General features: G+C 46.1%; 1 protein-coding gene across 2 annotated transcripts in view; it reads left to right on the top strand.

Moving 5' to 3' along the window:
• LRRK2 (leucine rich repeat kinase 2) overlaps positions 1-26,030 on the top strand; it is a 584,366-nt gene that overhangs the window by 110,794 nt on the left and 447,542 nt on the right. For both annotated transcript variants that reach the window (XM_029617357.1, XM_029617356.1), the window contains one exon: positions 10,674-10,780. In XM_029617357.1, coding sequence (XP_029473217.1) covers positions 10,674-10,780 — 107 coding nt within the window. The remainder of the gene's footprint in view (positions 1-10,673; positions 10,781-26,030) is intronic.

The following is a 26,030-nucleotide window of genomic DNA, read 5'->3' as shown; positions in this document are numbered from 1 at the left end:
CTCTGGAATTTGTTGCCAGAGAATGTGGTTAGTGCAGTTAGTATAGCTGTGTTTAAAAAAGGATTGGATAAGTTCTTGGAGGAGAAGTCCATTACCTGCTATTAAGTTCACTTAGAGAATAGCCACTGCCATTAGCAATGGTTACATGGAATAGACTTAGTTTTTGGGTACTTGCCAGGTTCTTATGGCCTGGATTGGCCACTGTTGGAAACAGGATGCTGGACTTGATGGACCCTTGGTCTGACCCAGTATGGCATTTTCTTATGTTCTTATGTTGTTTCAGAGGGAGGTTGCAAGGACTGCTGCTAGAATCTCATCTGGACATAGTACGTTTTCTTCAAGGAGCAAAGTATTTGCGTCTTCTGGTTCGTAGACTTTGTCCATCTTGGAATCTTAATTTGGTTCTTAGAGTATTGTGTGGACATCCTTTCAAACCTTTGAGAAGGGCTTCTTTGAAGGACCTTACTTTGAAGATGATGATCCTGGTGGAGATTTGTTCGGCAGGACGAATTTTGGAGCTTCAAGCCTTATCGTGCAGAGAACCTTTTTTGTGGATTTTTGATGATGGAGTTTTTTGCGTGCCGTGCCTTCCTTTTTGCCCAAGGTCGTGTGAGCATTTCATCTTTGCCAGATGGTGGAATTTCTGGGCTTCCTGCACCTGATGTCTGATTCTCACAGGACAAGCAGGATGGTAGTCCTCACATATGGGTGACATCATTAGGATGGAGCCCAATCACGGAAAACTTCTATCAAAGTTTCCAGAACTTTGACTGGCCCCTACTGGGCATGCCCAGCATGGCACCAACCCTGCAGCCAGCAGGGGTCCCCCCCTTCAGTCTTCTTTTTTCCGCACAGCAGTAGCCTCGCGGTTTAGGAACTCTGAAGAGATTCCTGACAGGAATTTTCCTCACGGAATTATCTACACTTTAATTGCCCCACAGGGGTCCCTCCTCTAACTTTTCTCTAGCCGCGGTACTCCGGTAAGTTTTTTGACCGTTTTCTGTCGATTACCGTTGAGTTTGGCCCTTGCGGCCTACTGGCCGTCGACCATACCGCGGCTCGATTTTTTCCATGGCGTCGGGGTTCCGTCGGTGCCTGGACTGTACTCGCACTATGTCTATCACAGACCCCCACGGAGTCTGTGTAATGTGTTTAGGCCGTGAGCATGATGTCCTGACTTGTACCAAATGTGCCCTCATGACACCTAAAGGTCACAAAGCCAGAATGGAGAAGATGGAACTCCTCTTCCGTGCTCAGACCCCCGAAGCCGTCCATCGCATCGACGTCATCGGAACCGGCACCATTGACTTCACGCCAGCATCGACCACCGTCCGGTGACAGTCTGCCATCGATGTCTTCACAGTCATCAACACCCGCTACTCCCCCTCAGGATCGAAGGGATCGCAGGGAAAAACATCGCCATCGACATCGTAAGACTCGGGCCGTCGAGGGAGCGAAACCATGGACCGAGCCACTGTCCGAGCCACCATCGAAGAAGCCCCGTCCAGGAAAGGCACCGACCATTCCTGCGACCGAGTCATCGAGACCACCCTCACCTGATCGGAGTTTGGGAGTCGCGATTCCGCCTGTAAAGGTGGTCCCTCTGACTGTGCCTCTGCCTCCCTCTTCTATTCCGGAGCCGGGGCTGCTTGCTCCAGGTCTCCAAGAATAACTGGCCAGCTGGTTCAGGAGGCCATCGACAAGGCGATGCAACATCTCCAGGTTCCTCCGACACCGGCACCGATTGTAGAACCAGTCATTGACCCGATTCCGGCAGCGCTGGCACCGTTGCTATCCCGGATGGAGGCGCTGATTACCACCCTTCCACCGATGGATCCCGGGTCTCCGATGGCTCCGATGCCCTCCCCGTTGACAGCTTCTTTGGGAGGAGAAACACCGTTCCGCATTCCTCCATTGGGAGTTGTGCCTCAGCCATCGGTGCCGATACGTCCATCGGAGCCATCGATGCCTTCGATGCCGGCACCGATGCCTTCCATGCCATCATCGGTGCCCCCGGTGATTCCTTCAATTTTCTCGGAGCCTCACCCGGGGCCTTCAGGTATCCAACCCCCTTCTCGTCCTACAGTCTGCTGATCCTTATGACACTTGGGGTGATGATACTTCAACAGACACCGATGACTTGCCTTCACCACCTTCTCCCACTGAAAGTAGGAAGCGTTCTCCTCCAGAGGACCTCTCTTTCATAAATTTTGTGAAGGAAATGTCAGAGTTGGTTCCCTTTCAACTTCAGACTGAACAGGATGACAGGTACCAGATGATGGAGTTACTCCAATTCCTGGATGCCCCCAAAGTGATCACCTCTATTCCCATTCATCAAGTTCTTCTGGATGTTAACAAAAAGAACTGGGAAAACCCTGGATCAATTGCTCCAGTACACAGAAAGGCTGACACTACATACTTAGTGCAATCAGTCCCAGGTTTTCAAAAATCCCAGCTCGACCACCACTCAGTTGTGGTAGAGTCGGCTCAAAAGAGGGCAAAAAGGTCAAAACCTCACTCATCTACCCCATTTGCTAAGGAACAAAAGTTCCTAGACAACATTGGTCGACGAGTGTTTCAAGGGGCCATGCTCATCTCCCGAATTGCTGCTTACCAGCTTTATATGACCCAATATAATAGGGTCATCTTCAAACAGATACAGGACTTTTCTGAGTCCCTGCCTGAACAATTCCAAGACAAGCTACAAACCCTTGTCAACAAAGGATTTGAGGTGGGAAAACATGAGATTCGAACATCTTATGATATATTCAACACCTCTACCAGAGTGTCTGCAGCTGCTATTTCGGCAAGACGTTGGGCCTGGCTCAAATCCTCTGACCTTCGCCCAGAAGTACAAGACCGGCTGTCTAACCTACCTTGTGTAGGAGATAATCTGTTTGGTGAACAGATCCAACGAATGGTGGCTGAATTAAAAGACCATCATTGAGACCCTTAAACAGCTCTCTTCGATGCCTTCCGACTTTTCCTCAAGACAGCCCTTCAGGAAGGACACTAAGAAGTCGTTCTACCGCCCAAGGAAGGCCTATCCACCACCAGCAAGGTCCCATATTACAAGACCTTATCAAAAGTCTTAGCCTCGCCAAGCCCGAAAGCAGAAACCACAAGCAGTTCCCCAGCCAGGGCCTGCGTCAGGTTTTTGACTTCCGCTTGGAGAGCAGCAGCCAGATTCCTCTACCAAGCATACCAGTGGGAGGTCGATTATGCCACTTTCACAGCATGTGGCAGTCAATCACAACCGACCAATGGGTACTGGCAATCATTGCTCAGGGTTACCATCTAAACTTTCTCGCCCTGCCACCGGACTCCCCACCTCTGCCGACGTGGGGAATGTCCGACCACGCCATTCTTCTGGATCAGGAGATATCTCTACTTCTCCAGCTCAGAGCAGTAGAACCCGTCCCGCTGTCGCAGCAAGGCCTAGGGTTCTATTCCCGGTACTTTCTGCTCCCCCAAAAATCGGGGGGTGTTCGTCCAATTCTGGACCTACGTGCTCTGAACAAGTACCTCCAGCGGGAAAAGTTCAAGATGGTAACCTTGGGATCGCTTCTACCTCTTCTACAAAGAGGAGACTGGCTATGCTCTCTGGACCTCCAGGATGCATAGACACACATTGTGATAACTCCAACTCATCGCAAGTACCTCAGGTTTTTAGTAGGCCCAAAGCACTATCAATATCGAGTGCTTCCGTTCGGACTATAGAAACATAGAAATGACGGCAGAAGAAGACCAAACGGCCCATCCAGTCTGCCCAGCAAGCTTCACACTTCTTTTTTCTCATACTTATCTGTTTCTCTTAGCTCTTAGTAACCTTTGGTTCTATTTCCCTTTCACCTCCACCATTAAATGTAGAGAGCAGTGATGGAGCTGCATCCAAGTGAAATATCAAGCTTGATTAGTTAGGGGTAGTAACCGCTGCAATAAGCAAGTTACACCCATGCTTATTTGTTTACCCAGACTATGTTATTCAGCCCTTATTGGTTGTTTTTCTTCTCCCCTGCCGTTGAAGCAGAGAGCTATGCTGGATATGCATTGAAAGTGAAGTATCAGGCTTATTTGGTTTGGGGTAGTAACCGCCGTAACAAGCCAGCTATTCCCTGCTTTGTGAGTGCAAATCCTTTTTTCCACATTTCCTCTTGCCGTTGAAGCTTAGAGCGATATTGGAGTCGCAGTAACCGTGTGTATGTTTATTGAATAAGGGTATTATCTCCAGGCAGTAGCCGTCATTCTGGCAAACCACCCACTCTTCATTAACATCCTCTTGACTTTATGGATCCACAGTATTTATCCCACGCCCCTTTGAAGTCCTTCACAGTTCTGGTCTTCACCACTTCCTCCGGAAGGGCATTCCAGGCATCCACCACCCTCTCCATGAAGAAATACTTCCTGACATTGGTTCTGAGTCTTCCTCCCTGGAGCTTCAAATCGTGACCCCTGGTTCTGCTGATTATTTTCCTACGGAAAAGGTTTGTCGTTGTCTTTGGATCATTAAAACCTTTCAAGTATCTGAAAGTCTGTATCATATCACCTCTGCTCCTCCTTTCCTCCAGGGTGTACATATTTAGATTCTTCAATCTCTCCTCATAAGTCATTCGATGAAGACCTTCCACCTTTTCTGGTCGCCCTTCTCTGGACCGCCTCCATCTTGTCTCTGTCTCTTTGGAGATACGGTCTCCAGAACGGAACACAGTACTCCAGGTGAGGCCTCACCAAGGACCTGTACAAGGGGATAATTACTTCCCTTTTCTTACTTGATATTCCTCTCTCTATGTAGCCCAGCATTCTTCTGGCTTTAGCTATCACCTTGTCACATTGTTTCGCCGACTTCAGATCATTAGACCCCATCACCCCAAGGTGTCTCTCCTGCTCCATGCATATCAGCCTTTCTCCCCCCATCGAATACAGTTCATTCGGATTTCCACTCCCCATATGCATGACACTGCACTTCTTGGCATTGAATCTCAGCTGTCATATCTTCGACCACTCTTCCAGCTTCCTTAAATCCCGTCTCATTCTCTCCACTCCTTCCGGTGTGTCCACTCTGTTGCATATCTTAGTGTCATCCGCAAAAAGACAAACCTTACCTTCTATCCCTTCCGCTATGTCGCTCACAAAGATATTGAAAAGGACCGGTCCCAACACAGATCCTTGTGGTACACCGCTTAAAACCGCTCTCTCTTCAGAGAGAGTTCCATTTACCATCACACATTGTCTTCTGTCCGTCAACCAGTTTGCAATCCAGGCCACCACCTCGGCACTCACTCCTAAGCTTCTCATTTTATTCACCAGTCTCCTGTGCGGGACCGTGTCAAAAGCTTTGCTGAAATCCAAGTAGATGACATAGAGTGCTCTTCCTTGATCCAATTCCTTGGTTACCCAGTCAAAAAAGTCAATCAGATTTGTCTGACAGGATCTTCCATTGGTGTAGATAGTTCACTATTCTCTCTTTCAACAGTGACTCCATTACTTTTCCCACCACCGAAGTGAGGCTAACCGGTCTGTAGTTACCAGCCTCTTCTCTGTTCCCACTCTTGTGAAGGGGACCACCACAGCTCTCCTCCAATCACTCGGCACCACTCCTGTTTCTAGGGATCTATTGAACAGGTCACATAGTGGACCTGCCAGCACATCTCTGAGCTCCCTCAGTATTCTGGGATGAACTAGCATCGGCACCACGAGTCTTTACCAAATGTCTCGTAGTTGTTGCAGCTTTCCTCAGGAAAGAAGGTATTCACGTCTACCCCTATCTGCAGAACTGGCTAATCAGGGCTCCAACCCAGCAAGCCGCTCGGTCGTCCCTCGATTTGACCCTACACACTCTAATTTCTCTAGGATTTCTCGTCAATTATGAAAAATCCTATTTAGTCCCATCTCAAACCTTGTCGTTCATTGGGGCAGACTTGGACACCTTGCAGGCAAAAGCCTTTCTACCTCATCAACGAGCACTAACCCTCGTGTCTCTCGCTCACCAGTTGCAGTCTCAGCATACGGCAACAGCTCGCCAATTCCCCGTCCTTCTAGGACACATGGTGTCCTCAGTCCATGTTACACCAATGGCCTGCCTGATCATGAGACTCATGCATTGGACTCTGAGGTCACAATGGGTTCAAGCTATTCAGCCACTGTCGACCATTGTCCACATCACCAACTCCCTCCTCCTGTCCCTTGCCTGGTGGAAAGATCAGAACAATCTGCTCCAGGGACTGCCCTTTTAAGTACCAGATCCTCAACTCATTCTCACCATCGACGCCTCCAACCTGGGTGGGGAGCCCATGTGGACAATCTACAGACACAAGGGTCTTGGTCTCCAGAGGAAGCCAAACATCAGATAAATTTCCTGGAACTTCGAGCAATCCGATATGCTCTCGGGGCTTTTCAGGATTATCTATCAAACCAAGTTATCCTAATTCAGACGGACAACCAGGTGGCCATGTGGTACATCAACAAGCAGGGAGGCACAAGCTTCTTCCTTCTGTGTCAGGAAGCTGCGCAGATTTGGGCGGAAGCTCTCTTCCACTTGATGTACTTCAAGGCCACCTACTTGCCGGGAATGGATAATGTCTTGGCAGACAATCTGAGTCGTGTCTTCCACCCGCACGAGTGATCTCTCAATCCCTCGGTAGCGACCTCAATCTTCCGACAGTGGGGATACCCCCAGACAGACCTCTTTGTGTCCCCTCAGAACCACAAAGTGGACAACTACTGCTCTCTCATTCGGAGCGAGCACTCTCAGCCCAGAGATGCATTCTCCCTCTCGTGGGCAACCGGTCTGCTCTATATATTCCCTCCACTTCATCTTCTCTCGAAGACTCTCATGAAGCTACGTCAGGACAAGGGAACCATGATCCTGATAGCACCTTACTGGCCACGCCAAGTGTGGTTTCCCATACTTCAGGATCTTTCTATCCGCAGGCACATTCCCTTGGGAATGGACTCGCATCTAATCACTCAAAACGACGGATGCCTACGCCATCCCAATCTACAGGCCTTGTCTCTGACGGCATGGATGTTGAAAGGTTAATCCTTCAACCACTTAACCTTTCAGATTCGGTTTCTCGTGTCCTGATTGCTTCACGGAAGCCTTCCACGAGAAAATCTTATTCCTATAAATGGAAAAGGTACACATCATGGTGCACTTCTCAGTCCCTTGATCCCTTTTCCTGCTCAGTTCCAAGGTTTTTGGACTACCTCTGGCATTTGTCAGAGTCAGGTCTTAAGACATCTTCCATCAGAATGCATGTCAGTGCGGTAGCCGCCTTCCATAAAGGTGTCGGGGATGTCCCTATCTCGGTACAACCCCTCTTCACACGCTTTTTGAAGGGCTTGCTCCATATCAAGCCACCTTTCAGTCCTCTGGCCCCTTCTTGGGACCTTAATCTGGTTCTCGGTCGGCTCATGAAACCACCATTTGAACCTCTTCATTCCTGTGATCTAAAATATCTCACATGGAAAGTGATTTTCTTTTTGGCTATCACTTCAGCTCGCAGGGTTAGTGAGTTACAGGCCCTAGTTACCTATCCGCCTTACACTAAACTCCTGCAGGACCGAGTGGTAGTCCGCAGTCACCCTAAGTTTTTACCTAAGGTAGTTTCGGAGTTTCACATTAATCAGTCCATCATACTACCTACCTTTTTTCCCAGGCCCCATTCCAATCCAGGAGAGCAGGCACTGCATACCCTTGACTGCAAACGGGCTCTAGCTTTCTATCTCGACTGTACAGTTGCCTACAGGAAGAGCACTCAGTTATTCGTCTCTTTTCATCCCAACAAATTAGGGCAACCTGTGGGTAAGCAGACTCTCTCCTCCTGGTTGGCGGACTGCATATCTTTTTTGCTATCAGCAAGCAGGCATTCCTTTTCAAGACCATGTTAAAGCACACTCTGTGAGGGCCATGGCGACTTCAGTAGCACACCTATGATCGGTGCTGCTTCCTGACATTTGCAGGGCTGCCACCTGGAGTTCTTTCCATACTTTCACAGCGCTCTATTGCTTGGACAAAGCCGGAAGACAAGATTCCATCTTCGGCCAATCTGTCCTGCGTAACCTATTTCTAACGTGACGTACCTACACCCTTCCACCTGCCCGGTGGGATTCAGGATGCCCTCGACCAAATTCCACCCCAGTTTTGTTGTGCCTGTTGCGTGCCGTTGGGTACATTTGGTGCATGTTCGGACATCCTCAGCTCGGTACTCACCCATATGTGAGGACTACCATCCTGCTTGTCCTGTGAGAAAGCAAATGTTGCTTACCTGTAACAGGTGTTCTCACAGGACAGCAGGATGTTAGTCCTCATGAAACCCGCCCGCCGCCCCGCAGTGTTGGGTTCGTAACGTTTTGTTGTTTTAATTTTTTCGGCACTGCCTGTAGCTATCAAATAAGACTGAAGGGGGACACCTGCTGGCTGCAGGGTTAGTGCCATGCTGGGCATGCCCAGTAGAGGCCAGTCAAAGTTCTGGAAACTTTGATAGAAGTTTTCCGTGATTGGGCTCCATCCTAATGATGTCACCCATATGTGAGGATTAACATCCTGCTGTCCTGTGAGAACACCTGTTACAGGTAAGCAACATTTGCTTTCTCCCCATGTAAGGGAGCTTCACCTTTTGGATGTGCATTGGGTTCTCTTGCAATATCTCAAGGTAAGAAATGGATTTCAGAGGTCGGACCATCTCTGTGTTATTCAGTGGAACAAAGAAGGGCTGCAAAGCGGCTAAGAGCACGATTACAAGGTGGTTAAAGGAGGCAATTGTTTCAGCCTATAATTGTAAAGATCGGTCAATCCTTGAGGGATTATAAGTTTTATTTATTTATTTATTTATTTATATTTTTATATTTATATATATATATAGTTCATTTTTATATATATATATTTATATATAAGTTCATTCTACTAGGGCGCAGGCAGCCTTCTGTGCAGAGTGTTATTTGGTTTCTCCGCAGGAGATTTGTTGAGCAGTAATTTGGTCCTCTTGCACACTTTTACTAAACATTACTATTTGGATGTCAGGGCCCTGGAAGAGGCCTCGTCTGGTGAAAGTGTACTGCATGCAGGACTTTTGGGATCCCACCCAGTGTAGAGGGGCTTGAGTACATCCCACTTCTCTGGAATGATCTGGGGTTTGAACAGGAAAGGAAAATTGGTTCTTTCCTTCTAATTTTCATTCCTGGAATACCCCAGATCAGTCCAGACTTCCGTCCCCTTATTATTATTAGGATTATTTTGAAAGACCTTTCCTGCTTCTGGACGCTGCAAATGATGCAGAATTTAAATGAATGCTGCAGAATTTGGAATGAGATTATTCATAGTTCTCAGTGATTTTGAGTTTGGAAGTTTTTTCATTATTCTTAAGTTGAAGGTTCAGTTTTGTTGGGAGTTCCAACTTATTCCTCAGCTTGTTCTAGAGGGAGAAATCCTTGGAGTTTGGGAATTCGTCATTGTGGCTTGGGCACAGGCCAATATAGAGAGACTGCAGGTGGCACACTCTCTGTTAAGCAGCAGTGCCTGAAAAGTTTTTATTCTTTGCCTCCATCTGCTGGTAGGGATGCAAAACCCACTTGTCTGGACTGATCTGTGGTATTCCAGGAATGAAAATTAGCAGGAAAGAACAAATTTTCCTATTTGAAGTTTTCACCCAACATAAATTAATTAATGACCAGTCAATAGTATCAGATAAGCCAGTTTTACTTAGCAGGCAATAGATAATGTGATGAGAGCTTCAAACTTCCTACGCCTTCTTCTTTTTTTTTTTTTTCTTTTTTTTTTAAGAACCGCTTCAGATACCAAATACAGACTGTTAGATTTACATAAGAACATCAGAAATTCCATGCTAGGTCAAACCAAGATCCGTTGAGCCCAGCATCCTATCCCTGACGGCAGCCAGACCAGGTCACAACTACCTGGCAAATCCCAAAAAAGTAGATCTATTTCTTGTTAATTACTCCTGGGGTAGGGGTGCTTTCTCTACTTTTCTTTTGGAATTGCTAGAAATTCGAATGTATTCATATAGGGAAATATGAACCAGTTAAGTATGGAATTGCATGAAACATCAACAAAATATGTAGATAAAGTCATAAAGTTGATTTTGAGTTTAGTTTAGGTGTGATGAACAAAGCACTCTTTGCAGAAGTTGTATAGTTGGCCACATTGATGCAAATTCTGTGGAGATCTTTTACCCACAGATTATGCCCTAGTTTTCAAAGGCAAAGTACGAATATACTTTGCCTTTGAAAATTTCCCCAGGGGAAAATGTATTCACAGATAGTTTGCATCTGGTCTCTTTTTTTTTTTTTTTTTCTTTCACCTTGAGATGAACACACTTAGCTTTGAAAATTTTAGCTGTGTGTGTCTGTTTTTTCTTCCACTGATCTAAACAGGCCCTATGGAACGCCTGCTTCTTACCTGGCTGAAAGCAGGTGTGTTGTTAATCCCTGCAGTTAAGGAGTGGGGCATTTTCAGACAGCTAATAGGTATTTAGTTCTGAAAATTGCCCCTCCCATACATAGGAGCAGATTTATCAGAGGTATTTTCTATAGGCACAATGTAGAAGAAATGCTGTGATAAATCAGGCCTGTAGTATTTAAACTGGATGACTAATGTAATTTTAAGGCACGGATGTAATTTAATTTGAAAATGAGATACTTGTATATATCTGTATAAGGTTCCCAATACATAGAGAAGTGATGCTGGCAATGTTGAATCATTCTGACTCTAAAGAAGTGTTTCACGCAGCTGCTAATACACTGGCCACGTTGTCTGAGCAAGACGGTAAGTCCTGTTTCGTGGACAAAGTATTTCATATTTTCCTATCTAATCTCATAATCAGGGTTGCTACTGTTTCATATTTCATTTTTGAGGAGTCACAGTATTGATATCACCCTAAAATTTTTAAAACCAAATATGTATCTATCTATCTATATAAAATACATTATCCCAGGACAAGCAGGATGCTAGTCCTCACATAAAGGTGATGTCACCGAACGGAGCCCAGGCGGGAAAACTTTCTGTCAAAGTTTCTAGAAACTTTTGACTGGCCCATTGAGGCCACTGAGCATGCCCAGCATGCTATGATATTCTCTGCCACAGGTGTCTCTCTTCAGTCTTCGTTTTTCCGCGCTGCTGTTAGCATCGCGGTTCCGGAGCCGTTGAGAGTTTCTCAACCTTCAATTCGACTTAAAAGTCATAGTTTTGATATTCTCTCTCACAGAAAATCTTTCGGGGTCTTTTTCTTACCGGCCGGTAAGTAACCCAGTCTCAAATTTTCTGTTCCGAAAAGTAAAATTTTCTCCTCAGTCGAATCGACGGCCGTCGATCGTTAAAATATAAAAATGTCAACAGGATTTAAGAAATGCCCTCGTTGTAGCAGGAAAATGTCACTTACAGACCCACATACCGAATGTGTATTATGTCTGGGTGACAAACATGATGTATACATAACTGTCCACAATGCGCGGAGATGACGCCGAAAACCCGGAAAACCAGGCTTGAAAAAATGGAGCATTTATTCAGCCTGCAACTCATACCTTCCCCATTGCAGTCATCGAAGTCGCCTCCGGCTGGAGCGACTAAGCGTATAATTCTTAAAAAACCTCACCCGGGACCGTCGGGGGATCACTCATCCCCTTCATCATCCTCGACGTCGACAAAATCAACAGAAAAATCGAAGTCAAAACATTGGCACCGGCATCGAAGCCCTTCGTTGTCAGACTCAGCTTCCCAGGAAGCTACGACAGCAAAGCGGGCAAAACATCAGGAGACGTCGGAGTTGTCAACGCCTCGGCCTACCTCGACTCCACTGCCGGCACCAGATCCAACACAAGATATTTCACAGGAACTTGTACCTCAGCCTACGCCACCGCCCTCAACCGCTCTGCTTCCAACGGTTGTGTGGCCGGAATTGTCCGATTTAATCCGACAAGCGGTTTCACAAGCTTTGAAGGATCAGCTTTCAGGACCGACTTCTCTGTCGATGCCGATGCTTACTGCGTCGATGCCGGCAAATTTGCTGATGCCGGTGGTAACACCGATGCCGGGGTCATTCTTGACTCTGACACAACGAGAATCGACGTCGACACCAAAAATAATTACGGCATCGACATCGATATATGCTCAAATCCCATCTCTTCCATCGATACCAATGACATCGATGATACCGCCGTCGACAGTATTGACACCGAGAAGACCAGTTTCTGGAACTCCATTGATGCCACCTATCATTTCATCGACACCACCAGTAGCAGAAGATTCTGACCCTCAGGAGTTAGTACTCCTTCAACGTCTTCTGAAAAAATATCGCAATGTCATCGATACAGTTCCAAGGAAACCCACGGATAACATCCCTCCAATGATTTCCATCGATGAACCATTACCTGGACCATCAGGTATTTCTACTAATGTAAGGAAGTCCCCAAGAACTCCCTATCAAGACCCAGAAGAAGATGATTCTTGGGATGATCAAAGGTCAAACACCTCTTCTGAGGGATTCATGTCCGAACCCTCACCTCCTGAATCACGGAAAAGATCCCCACCAGAGGACTTATCCTTTTCCAGTTTTGTACAAACATGGCAGACACAATCCCTTTTAAACTTTGCTCAGAACACATACTCTAGAGGTCCTCCAGTTCGTGGACCCACCAAAACAGGTTCTAGCAATCCCTATCCATGAGGTGCTTTTAGACCTACAGCACCGGGTGTGGGAGCACCCATGCACGGTTCCAGCAGTCAACAAACGTGTGGACACTACCTACCTAGTGCAACAGGCACCAGGCTTCCAAAAGACACAGTTACCACATCAGTCTGTGGTAGTAGAATCTGCCCAGAAAAAATCCAAAAGGGTACGTCCACACTCCTCAGCTCCTCCAGGGAAGGATCATCGCTTTCTAGACTCCCTTGGCAGAAAGGTTTATCAAGGTGCACTTCTATCTTCCAGAATCTCTGCTTATCAACTGTACATGACGCAGTATCAAAGGGATCTCTGGAAGCAAATGGAGGAATTTACAAATTCTCTCCCAGAGCAATTTCAAGAATCTGCACAGGCCATCATTACCAAGGGCCTAGAAGCCGGGAAGCATGAGGTAAGGGCTGCTTATGACAATTTTGACACTGCCTCAAGAACAGCAGCAGCTGGCATTACAGTGTATATAGATAGACAGCATATTGTATTTCCTGACTTTATTGGCAACCTATTTCACCACCATGTGCTTTGACAAGTCCAGCATCGGAAGAAGCCAACACCCCAGAGACAGTACCTGATTGGACTAAAAGCAACGATCCCCATTGGTTACCGGAAGTAGAAAACACACCCAGGATGCGCGTCAAGGCATTTCTATTGGACATTGCAAAAAGTTTAAAAGTTTCGGACACAGAGCTCCGTGCTGAGAAGCAGCGCAGAATACCAAGTTGTAGCAGACCTGTTTCTCCAGGGAACAACTATTTCCTCTTTTCTTGTTCCGCTTTTCCTTTGTCTCTGTCTTTTATCAAATAAACTTGCTTTATAGATTGAAAAGCTGTCTGAAGTTGCCTTCCTGAATCCCGCTATAAACAACAGCACGAAGATGGGCCTGGTTGAAAGCATCAGATCTCAGGCCTGAAGTACAGGAGAAGCTTGTGGATCTGCCATGTCTTGGGGATAATTTGTTTGGGGAAAAAGTACAGGACGCTGTCCAACAACTTAAGGATCACACAGAGACCTTAAGACAACTGTCCCAAATACCACAAGAACCAACAACTCAGGCCCCTAGACGTCTTCCTCGACGAGACCCTAGGCGACCATACTACAGACCAAGAAGGTACTACAATCAGCCGGTAAGGGCTAGGCCTTCTAGGCCTACTCAGCGCTCTCAATCCAGGCAACCCAGAACAGCCAGTACTCAACCTCCTCCACAGACTGGTCCGGCGACTGATTTTTTAACAACATTCCAGAGAACAGGCCCTCCCTACTAAACCCCAAACAACACATACCAGTGGGAGGAAGAATTTCATATTTCCATTCAAATTGGGAAAAGATAACAACAGACTAATGGGTACTTTCCATTGTAGCTCACGGTTACAAACTAAATTTTCTTTCAATTCCTCCAGAATTTCCACCAACTTCCTGCCCACAACAGAATTCTCAGATAATTTAATTACAAATAGAATTATCTGCCCTTCTGAAAGCCAAGGCCATTCAACCAGTGCCCAACTCACAAAAGGGCAGAGGATTCTACTCCAGATATTTCCTCATTCCAAAGAAAACAGGAGGCCTCCATCCCATCCTCAACCTCAGAAATCTCAACAAATTTCTAAAGAAAGAAAAATTCAGGATGGTTTCCCTAGGTATAATGCTTCCACTTCTTCAAACAGGAGATTGGCTCTGTTCTCTGGATCTTCAAGATGCTTACGCCCATATACCAATATTCCCTCCTCATCGCAAATATCTGCGCTTCATGGTGGGCCTTCAACATTTCCAATACAGAGTACTGCCATTCGGTCTAGCATCTGCTCCCAGAGTATTCACAAAATGCTTGGCAGTAATAACAGCACATTTACACAAGGAAGGTGTATGTGTTCCCATACCTGGAGAATTGGCTCATCAGAAGCCAACCTCAACAAGGAGCAATACAGTCTCTCAACCAAACAATTGCTCTACTACACTCCATGGGATTTCTCATCAATTATCCAAAATCACATCTAATTCCAACCCATCTGCTTCAATTCATAGGAGCAGATTTGAACACCAACCTCTCGAAAGCTTTTCTACCAGAAAATCGAGCAGGCACACTTTCTCTACTGGCAAACTCGATTTGTTCCAGGAAACAAGCGACAGCTCATCAGTTCCTGACCTTACTAGGCCACATGGCGTCCACAGTTCATGTAACTCCTATGGCACGGTTAGCCATGAGATTCACCCAATGGACTTTAAAATCACAATGGATACAAGCCATTCAACCACTACACTCTCCAATTCAAGTAACCCACCAACTACGCTCTTCCCTACTATGGTGGGTGAACAAGGACAATTTGTGCAAGGGCCTACCCTTTCAACAACCAGTTCCACAGATAACTTTAACTACAGATGCATCCACCTTGGGTTGGGGAGCTCATATAGGGAATCTCCAAACACAAGGAACTTGGACAAAGCTAGAAGCAACATTTCAGATCAATTTCTTGGAGCTTCGAGCTATACGATATGCTCTGCATGCTTTCAAGGACTGCCTTACAAACAAAACTGTTCTGATTCAAACGGATAACACAGTAGCCATGTGGTACATCAACAAGCAAGGAGGGACAGGCTCGTACCTCCTTTGTCAGGAGGCAGCTCAGATTTGGGATTGGGCCCTGAACAACTCCATGTTTCTCAAGGCAACTTATCTGGCAGGCATTCACAATGTGGTGGCGGACAGACTCAGTCGTCAATTCCAACCACACGAATGGTCCCTGGATCCTACAGTAGTGACCAGAATATTTCAACGTTGGGGACAACCAACAGTAGACCTCTTTGCATCACATCTGAACCACAAAGTGGACAACTACTGTTTTCTGTACAACCTGAACAACAGGCCAACCAAGGACGCTTTTGCTCACCCTTGGAACTCAGGCCTACTCTACGCGTATCCTCCAATACCGCTCATAACCAAAACTCTAGTGAAGCTACAACAGGACAAGGGAACCATGATACTCATAGCCCCATATTGGCCTCGACAAGTATGGTTTCCCACACTTCTAGACCTCTCAGTCAGAGATCCCATTCGCCTAGGAGTAGCTCCCACTCTCATAACTCAGGATCAAGGTCGGTTGCGCCATCCCAACCTCCAATCCCTATCACTGACAGCTTGGATGTTGAAAGCTTAATCTTACAACCACTCAATCTTTCATCTGCTATTTCCCAAGTGCTTATAGCTTCACGTAAACCTTCCACACGGAAAAACTATGCTTTCAAATGGAAGAGATTCACTTCGTGGTGCAAGCAAAACAACATCAATCCTTTCACTTGCCCTACAACGTCTTTACTAGATTATTTGTACCATCTTTCAGAATCTGGTCTACAGACTTCATCTGTAAGAGTACACTTAAGTGCAATTTCAGCTTACCATAATCAGGTAACAGATGCACCTATCTCTACACAACCTCTTCTCAGCAGATTTATGAGAGGTTTAACTCACCTCAAACCACCAATTAGACACCCAGTCACGCAATGGGATCTAAATTTGGTTTTATCTAGACTCATGCGTTCTCCTTTTGAACCCATAGATTCCAGTGATTAAAAATTCCTTACATGGAAGACCATCTTCCTCATAGCCATTACATCAGCTAGAATAGTTAGTGAGTTACAAGCACTTGTCACATATGAACCCTACACTAAGTTCTTACATGACAGAATGGTCCTCCGTACACATCCAAAATTCCTCCCTAAGATAGTCACGGAATTCCACTTAAACCAATCTATTGTGTTACCCACATTCTTTCCAAGGCCTCACTCTCACAAAGGAGAGAGGGCCTTGCACACCTTGGATTGCAAGCGTACTTTGTCTTTCTACTTAAACCGCACTGCAGTACACAGGAAATCCAATCAACTCTTTGTTTCCTATGACCCAAACAAACCAGGGAAAGCAGTGGGTAAACATACTCTATCCAATTGGCTAGCAGATTGCATACAATTTTGTTATGAACAAGCAGGCCTTCCTCTCCAAGGGCGAGTAAAAGCACACTCAGTAAGGGCAATGTCAACTTCAATAGCACATTATCGTTCAGTGCCAATACTTGACATATGTAAAGCAGCAACATGCAGTTCTCTTCACACTTTTGCAGCTCATTACTGCTTGGACAAGCAAGGAAGACAAGATTCAGCTTACGGACAATCTGTCTTAAAGAACTTGTTTCCAGCTTAAACCCAACTCCTTCTACATCCAGTATTCTATAATCTTCGGCTGACTCATTTCAACAACAATATTTCACTATCAAATGACTCAGCCTCTAGCTTGCTAATCACCCATATGTGAGGACTAGCATCCTGCTTGTCCTAGGATAAAGCAAAATTGCTTACCTTGTAATAGGTGTTATCCCAGGACAGCAGGATGTAGTCCTCACAGAACCCACCCGCCACCCCGCGGAGTTGGGCCTTCTACCTTTATTATTCTATTTTGCTAAAGTTTTTGCTACATACGAGACTGAAGAGAGACACCTGTGGCAGAGAATATCATAGCATGCTGGGCATGCTCAGTGGCCTCACTGGGCCAGTCAAATGTTTCTAGAAACTTTGACAGAAAGTTTTCCCGCCTGGGCTCCGTTCGGTGACCTCACCCTTATGTGAGGACTACATCCTGCTGTCCTGGGATAACACCTATTACAAGGTAAGCAATTTTGCTTTATCCCAGGACAAGCAGGATGCTAGTCCTCACATATGGGTGACATCGGTAATGGAGCCCTATATGGAAAAACTTCTGTCAAAGTTTCATAAACTTTTGACTGGCACCCAGAGTGCCTACTGAGCATGCCCAGCATGCCATGATATTCTCTGCCACAGGGGTCTCCCTTCAGTCTTCTTTTATCCGCGGAGCTGTTAGCCTCGCGGTTAATCTGGAGTCCTGTGGTGATTTTCACCATATTCCAAAACTTATCACAATTTTCGGGAAAACTTCCTTCCGCAGTGGTCTCCCACAGGTTTAACATCGCGGTAAGTTTTTTCAATTTTTCCGTCTGTTCCGTGCCGTTTTTTCTTAAGCCAGAGTCGTCGACGGCTGTCCGACTAAAAATGGCTTCGGGCTTCAAGAAATGCCCAAATTGTTGCAGAACAATGTCTATTACAGACCCACATTTAGAATGTGTGCTCTGTCTTGGAGTAGACCATGACGTTCGGACCTGCCCAAGATGTGCCGAAATGACATCGAAGGGACGTCGGCTTCGAATGGAAAAGATGGAGCAACTTTTTCAAATTCAGTTGCTACCTTCGGCATCGACGTCGGCGCAATCGTCTCCGGCTGGAGCGATTCGCAAAGTCGTCCTAAAGAAACGATTCCCAGGAGAAGCGGGAGATTCAACTTTAACTTCTCCCTCACCTTCTTCAAAGGCATCGACATCTGGCATCGAATCGGTACCCGCTACTCCTTCGAAGGAATCTGCTTCTCCATCCAAGAAACGTCGGCTGGACGTGGTTTCTCCGAGGCCTTCGACTTCCCGGCAATCCCCACCGATGTCGGTGCCGGGAACCGTACCTCCCCAGGGCTCTGCGGAGGTACTGCAATCGCCATCGCCGCCTCCCCCCATAGCTGCTCTGGTTTCACCAGCTATGCGGGCGGAACTGGACGGGTACATCCGCCAGGCAGTCAGGAATGCGCTCATCGATACCATGCCGATACCAGTACAGCCTCTGGGGCAGGTGCCATCGACACCAGCCCCCCAATCGATGCCGATTCCGTTGGATACTCCATCCATGCCATTACCGGCGCCATCGTCAGTTCCTTCACCAATCCCGAGGACAACATCGATTCCATCAGAGATTTCATCGATGCCGGTTCCGGATTTGTCCATTTTTGCTCCCATCTTAGCAAAATTAGACACTCTCATCGATTCTCTGCCCAAAAAGCCTCAGCAGATCGATGAAACTCCGATTCCAGAACCCATACCAGGTCCTTCAGGGATTTCCAAACCAATTCCTTCACAGTCTCCATTATTTTCATCGATGCCTAAAACTTTTCCATTGATGCCTTCCCTGCCCAAACCTACGGTTCCTACCCCAGACACCTGGACAGGTACAGATACAGATGTCTCCACCGATGAAGAAATCCTTTCGGAACCTTCTCCACCAGAAGGCCGCAGAAAATCCCCTTCAGAGGATTTATCATTCTCCAACTTTGTAAAAGAAATGGCGGAGACCATCCCATTTCAGCTACAGTCAGAAGTGGATACCAGACAAAAAACACTGGAAGTGTTACAGTTCGTCGATCCACCAAAGGAAATGTTAGCTATACCAGTCCATGAGGTACTTCAGGAACTGATGTATAGGCTATGGGAACATCCTGGCTCCATTCCGCCTCTTAATAAAAGATCTGATGCCACATACCTGGTTCAACAAATCCCAGGTTTCCAGAAGGCTCAACTACCTCACCAATCAGTGGTAGTTGAGTCTGCACAAAAGAAGGCAAAAAGAATAAAGACACACTCTTCAACTCCACCAGGCAAGGATAGCAGATTCCTTGATAATCTTGGGAGAAAGATATTTCAAGGATCAATGCTGGTGTCCAGGATAGCGGCCTATCATCTATTCATGACACAATACCAGCGCAATCTCTGGAAACAAGTACAAGAGATTGCTCAGACACTCCCTGATCAATTCCAGGAACCTCTCTCTAATGTCATTCATAAAGGCCTAGAAGCTGGTAAGCACGAGGTCTGTGCGGCATACGATAGTTTCGAAACAGCAGCTCGACTATCAGCCACAGGAATCTCCGCCAGACATTGGGCATGGCTTAAGGGCCTCCGATTTAAGACCTGAGGTGCAGGAGAAATTAGCCGTTCTCCCTTGTCTCGGCGACAATCTTTTTGGAGACAAAGTTAAGGACGCAGTTGCCGTGTTAAAAGAACACACAGAAACCTTAAAACAGCTCTCTCTTATACCTCAGGAATCCCAGCCTTCCTCAAGAAGGATGCCAAGGAAGGATACAAGACGCCCATATTACTGTCAGAGGCGTTACTATCCACCTCCAACTCGTGCGCGTACATCTCGACCAGCTCAACGTACTCAATCTAGGCAACAAAGAACATCCAGGCCTCAACCCCCTCCGCAGACTGGATCCACTTCAGGGTTTTGAAATAGTACCAGGGAACAGCAGCCTCTCCTCCAATCCAAACCCCACCTTACCGGTAGGAGGTCGCATTGCCTTCTTTCACCAACACTGGACTTCCATTACCACAGACCAATGGGTACTCTCCATCACATCTCAAGGGTACCGATTGGATTTCCTCACTGTACCAAACGACACTCCATCCGCATCGTCTTGGACAGTAAACAACCAGTCCACACTATTGCAAACAGAATTATCCACCCTTCTGAGAGCCAGGGCCGTGGAACCAGTTCCCCGGCCTCAGCAGGGCAGAGGATTCTACTCCCATTATTTCCTCATTCCAAAGAAAACAGGAGGCCTACGACCCATCCTCGACCTCAGAAATCTCAACAAATTTCTGAAAAAAGAAAAATTCTGGATGGTATCATTGGGCACCATGTTATCTCTACTTCAAAAAGGAGATTGGCTCTGTTCTCTGGATCTTCACGACGCCTATGCTCACATTCCCATCTTCCTTCCTCATTGCAAGTATTTACGATTCCTAGTAGGAGCTCGCCACTTTCAAAACAGGGTGCTTCCATTCGGCCTTGCCTCAGCAGCCCGAGCATTCACAAAGTGTCTAGCAGTGGCAGTTGCCCACCTACACAGACAGGGAGTGCACCTGTTTCCTTATCTCGACGATTGGCTCATCAAAAGCCAATCGAAACAGGGAGTTCTCAACTCTCTCAAGCTCACAATCAAGTTACTCCATTCCTTGGGATTCCTTATCAATTACGAGAAATCCCACGTCACACCATCTCTCCTCTTACAGTTCATCAGAGCAGAATTAAATACCATAACAGCAAAAGCTTTTCTGCCTGGAGACCAAGCACAAACACTTGTTTCCCTAGCAAACTCCCTACGTGCTCAGTCACACGTGACAGCTCACCAGTGCCTCATACTGCTGGGCCACATGGCCTCTACGGTTCACGTCACTCCTATGGCTCAATTAGCCATAAGACTTCTGCAATGGTCTCTCAAAACACAATGGGTACAAGCCATTCAGCCACTGTCTTCCCCAATTCAAGTAACTTATGAGCTACGTTCTTCACTCCTATGGTGAACAACCATGACCAACTTGCTCAAAGGACTACCTTTCCAGCAACCGATTATGCAAATAACTTTAACTACACATGCATCCACCTTAGGTTGGGGAGCACACATTGGCCATCTGCAGACTCAAGGTACATGGACAAAGCTCGAAGCAACTTTTCAGATAAACTTCCTAGAGCTTCGAGCTATACGTTATGCGCTGCATGCATTCAAGGACTGCCTTTCACACAAGACTGTTTTGATCCAGACGGACAACACAGTTGCCATGTGGTACATCAACAAGCAGGGAGGTACGGGCTCGTATCTCCTCTGTCAAGAAGCTGCACAGATTTGGGACTGGGCCCTAGCACACTCAATGCTCTTACAGGCCACTTACCTAGCAGGAATTCACAACGTATTAGCCGATCGCCTCAGTCGTCAGTTCCAACCACATGAGTGGTCGCTAAATGCTTGCTGAAATAAAAATCCTTGCTAAATCCTTGCTGAAATAAAAAACCTACTCACAGAAAACTGTCTGGCAATAAACACTACCAAGATAGAACTCCTCATCATCACTCCACACAAGAACATTGCCGCTAACACCACACCTATCTCAACATCAGACCATCCCCATTTGCAGCAAGTCCGCAGCCTTGGCGTTATGATTGATAATCATTTTTCCTTAAAGAATTTCATCTCGACCACAATCAAAAATGGCTTCTTCAAACTACATACGCTAAAAAGAATTAAACCTCTCATACACCCACAAGACTTCTGGACTGTGTTACAAGCCACAATACTGCTGAAAATAGACTACTGTAATGCCTTACTACTAGGTCTCCCGAAAAACACAATTCAACCATTGCAGATGCTACAAAACTCTGCTGCTCGCTTACTCACCAATACTCGCCGACACGAACACATCACTCCAGCTCTCATGTTCCTGCACTGGCTTCCTGTAGCTTACAGGATTACATTTAAAGTACTCTCCCTCATTCATAAATCATTACATAACCAAGAGATGCAATGGTTCTCCGATCAGTTTATATTCTGTACATCTAATAGACCAATAAGAAATATCCACCAAGCTAAACTTGCCTCTATGCCTCTTAAACACATCAAACACATGACCACAAGAGACCGTACTTTCTCCATAGCTGGTATCAACATCTGGAACAAAATGCCCATGGACTTGCGTCTCGAATCCTGCCATAAAACTTTCAAACAAAACCTGGTTGTTCGAACAAGCTTTCACGCAATGATCATCGATTAATCTGAAATACCGTTTTCCTGTTTTGCTTCTCACTAGCTACCTGTTCCGGTTCTCTCCCCTATGTTTATTTCATTCTGCTAATCTCACTGTTCTCCCTTCACGCCTGCTATCACTATTTGAAATATTTGTGACTTGACTTTAAATAATAGAATAGACCTGTAGCAAGTTAATTGCTTTTTATCTCTCCAGCGTTGTTCTTGAATTAGAATTTGCATTTGTTCATTTTAGATAAAGGAGTTATATTAGGCACTCCGGAGTTCTGTTAATTATGTTAAGACTGTTATTTTCATCTGTTTACATCATGTAAAGCCTGTTGTATGTAAAGCCTGTTGCTAATTTATTGTTTACTGTAAACCGAGGTGATGTATATTTTTACGAGCCGCGGTATATAAGAATCACTAAATTAATAAATAAATAAATCCAGAAGTGGCGACCAGCATATTCCAACGTTGGGGCCAACCGACAGTAGGCCTCTTTGCATCACAACTGAATTACAAAGTGGACAATTACTGCTCCCTCTTCAAGCAGACAAACCGCTTACCCAGGGACGCCTTTGCTCGCCACTGTAACTCAGGCCTTCTATACGCATATCCCCCGATACTGCTCATAACCAAGACTCTAGTGAAGCTACAGCAGGACAAGGGGTCCATGATACTCATAGCCCCATATTGGCCTCGACAAGTATGGTTCCCCACACTTCTAGACCTCTCAGTCAGGGATCCAAATCGCCTAGGAGTAGCTCCCACTCTCATAACTCAGGATTAGGGTCGGTTGTGCTATCCCAGCCTTCAATCCCTATCCCTGACAGCATGGATGTTGAAAGCTTGATTTTACAACCACTCAATCTTTCATTCAATGTATCTCAAGTGCTTGTGGCTTCACGTAAACCCTCCACCCGGACAAATTATTCTTCCAAATGGAAAAGATTCACCTTGTGGTGCAAGCAAAACACTATTGATCCTTTCACTTGCCCCACTACTTCTCTTTTAGACTACTTATACCACCTTTCAGAATCTGGCCTCCAGACTTCTTCTGTAAGAGTACACTTAAGTGCAATCTCGGCTTACCACAACAAAATGGGAGATGCACCAATATCCACACAACCTCTTGTCAGCAGGTTTATGAGAGGCTTAATTCACCTCAAACCACCAATTTGGCCTCCAGTCACATGATGGGACCTGAATTTGGTCTTAACAAGACTTATGCGTTCTCCGTTCGAACCCATAGATACCTGTGATCTTAAATTTCTCACATGGAAGACTATCTTCCTCATAGCCATTACATCAGCTAGAAGGGTTAGTGAGTTACAAGCCCTTGTCACGTACTCACCCTACACAAAAGTCCTACATGACAGAGCAGTTCTCCGTACACATCCAAAATTCCTTCCCAAGGTAGTCACGGAATTCCACTTAAACCAATCCATAGTTTTACCCACATTCTTTCCAAGGCCTCATTCTCACCAAGGGAAAAGGGCATTAAACACCTTGGACTGTAAGCGTGCGTTATCCTTTTATTTATACCGCACTGCAGTTCTTAGAAAATCCAATCAGCTTTTTGTTTCTTATGATCCAAACAAACCTGGTAAACCAGTGGGTAAACAAACTCTATCCAATTGGCTAGCAGATTGCATACAGTTTTGCTATGAAAAAGCAGGCCTTCCTCTCCAAGGGCGAGTAAAGGCACATTCAGTAAGAGCAATGTCAACATCAGTAGCACACTATCGTTCAGTGCCAATCCTTGACATCTGTAAAGCAGCAACATGGAGTTCGCTTCACACTTTGCAGCTCATTACTGTTTGGACAAAGAAGGACGACAAGATTCAGCCTATGGATAATCTGTCTTAAAGAACTTGTTTCCAGTTTAATCCCAACTCCTTCTACATCCAACCTGCTGTGATCTTCGGCTGCCTCATTTTCACCAACAATACTTCAGTGTTGCTTCACTACAAAATGACTCAGCCTCTAGCTTGCTATTCACCCATATGTGAGGACTAGCATCCTGCTTGTTCTGGGATAAAGCAAAATTGCTTATCTTGTAATAGGTGTTATCCCAGGACAGCAGGATGTAGTCCTCACGAAACCCACCCGCCACTCTGTGGATTTGGGTCCGATACGTTTTATTATTTTATTTTTGGCTAACGCTAATTGCTACCAAAGAGACTGAAGGGAGACCCCTGTGGCAGAGAATATCATGGCATGCTGGGCATGCTTGGTAGGCACTCTGGGTGCCAGTCAAACGTTTATGAAACTTTGACAGAAGTTTTTCCGTATAGGGCTCCATTACCGATGTCACCCATATGTGAGGACTACATCCTGCTGTCCTGGGATAACACCTATTACAAGGTAAGCAATTTTGCTTTTCCCTATTTATCTGGGCCACTGGTGTGCGGATGTTCTCCGACATGACTCTGGTGGGTATGCATGCTGGCCAGAGGCCTGTCGTAATGGAAATATAATGAGCCAAATGGGCTTGGAGAAGACAGTCCCATGGGCTGGCAGGAGGCCTTGCATGGCTGGGGACACTGGAGAAAGTTTCGCTAAGTGGCAGCCAGTATTTTATATTTTGCTACAGGATATTTAGATGTTTGCAAGAATATTTAGGTTTAAAATTTTGACTTTGCATATTCCCATTAATTTATTATTTCCTAGCGTGTAGATAGATGGACTCAGGATCGGTGGGTTATGCTTCCCTGCCAGCTGATGGAGAACAGAGCAAGCTGACGTGTCAGTATATATACTCCTGCAGTGACCCCAGCTTGCCAGTATTCTCCGTCTCCAGCAGATGGTGAACATGCATCTCCCTATGGGGATTGCTTCAGATTTTGGAAGGAGAATTTTAAATTGAATAAAGGAAAGCTCCATTCTCTGTGGTGTTACCAAGTGGTTCCTCCCCCAGTTGAGAATTCCTGAAGTGATTTCCGTGATCCCTCAGATGTGTTCCTTGGTCTGGTAGCTGGGTTTCCTGGCATGGACGTAGCTGATTGTACAACTTAAAGGCAGTGGGTGCAGAAGGCCCAGCGTGGTGGTGACTGCAGATGCCCTCTCTCCCCCACCCCCTCCCCCCACAGCCCTGTTTCTGTACTCAACTGGTAAGCGCTGAGCTCAGGTAAGTTTGGGTTTTTTTTAAAGGAAGAAGTTTTTACTTTCCGAAACAAAGGCAGTTAGAGGGGTTTTAGGACTTCCTCTGTTCTCTGTGCTTTGGTGTGCTGTTCCGATGTTTGTTCCTGCTCCCATTGGGGTTAGAGGAACTGGGCAGCTGGCAGGTTAAGCAGCCCTTTGGGCTAGGCCCTGCAGTTAGGCTTTTTGCCTTTGTGTCACATAGTAGGCCGCGGGAGCGTTTTTTCGCTCGCTTCTGTGCATGCTTTATTGCCTTATACAGTAAGTCAGTATGCTCGGTGTTTCTGCTCTGGACACGCATGTCGCAATGTGAAAGTTCCTCAATTCTTCAATCACAAGAGAGATCCGTAGTCCCTGGGCATAGATGCTCTGGAAGACAGACTGCTTTATGCCTTCTCTCCGTAGCCTTTGCTAGGCAGGAGAATTTGCAAAATCGAAGGCCACAGGGGGCTATTACTCCTGGTGATGCTGGACTGGCTCAGGCATCCATGATATGCAGATCTGAGAAGACTCCTGGTAGAGAATCCCCTTCGTCTTCCACTTCTCATGGATCTGTTGCAGCAGGGGCGGTTCTGCATGAGGATCTGACTTGGTTCTGTCTTATGGTTTGGCCCTTGAGAGGGCTTGCCTGTTGAAGTGTGGATATTTCTCTGCGGTGATTGCCACCATACTCCATGCTCAAAAATTCTCCACTTCCTTAGCTTATGTGCAAGTTTGGAGAGTATTTGAGGTCTGGTGTGAGGAGTGTGGTGTTCTTTGTCATTCAGTTACAATCCCATTCATTTTGGACTTTTTGCAGG

Source organism: Rhinatrema bivittatum, chromosome 9 (genome assembly GCF_901001135.1).
Source record: "Rhinatrema bivittatum chromosome 9, aRhiBiv1.1, whole genome shotgun sequence".
In the NCBI taxonomy this organism is placed as follows: Eukaryota; Metazoa; Chordata; class Amphibia; order Gymnophiona; family Rhinatrematidae; genus Rhinatrema; species Rhinatrema bivittatum.
This window is presented reverse-complemented; position numbering and strand designations above follow the sequence as displayed.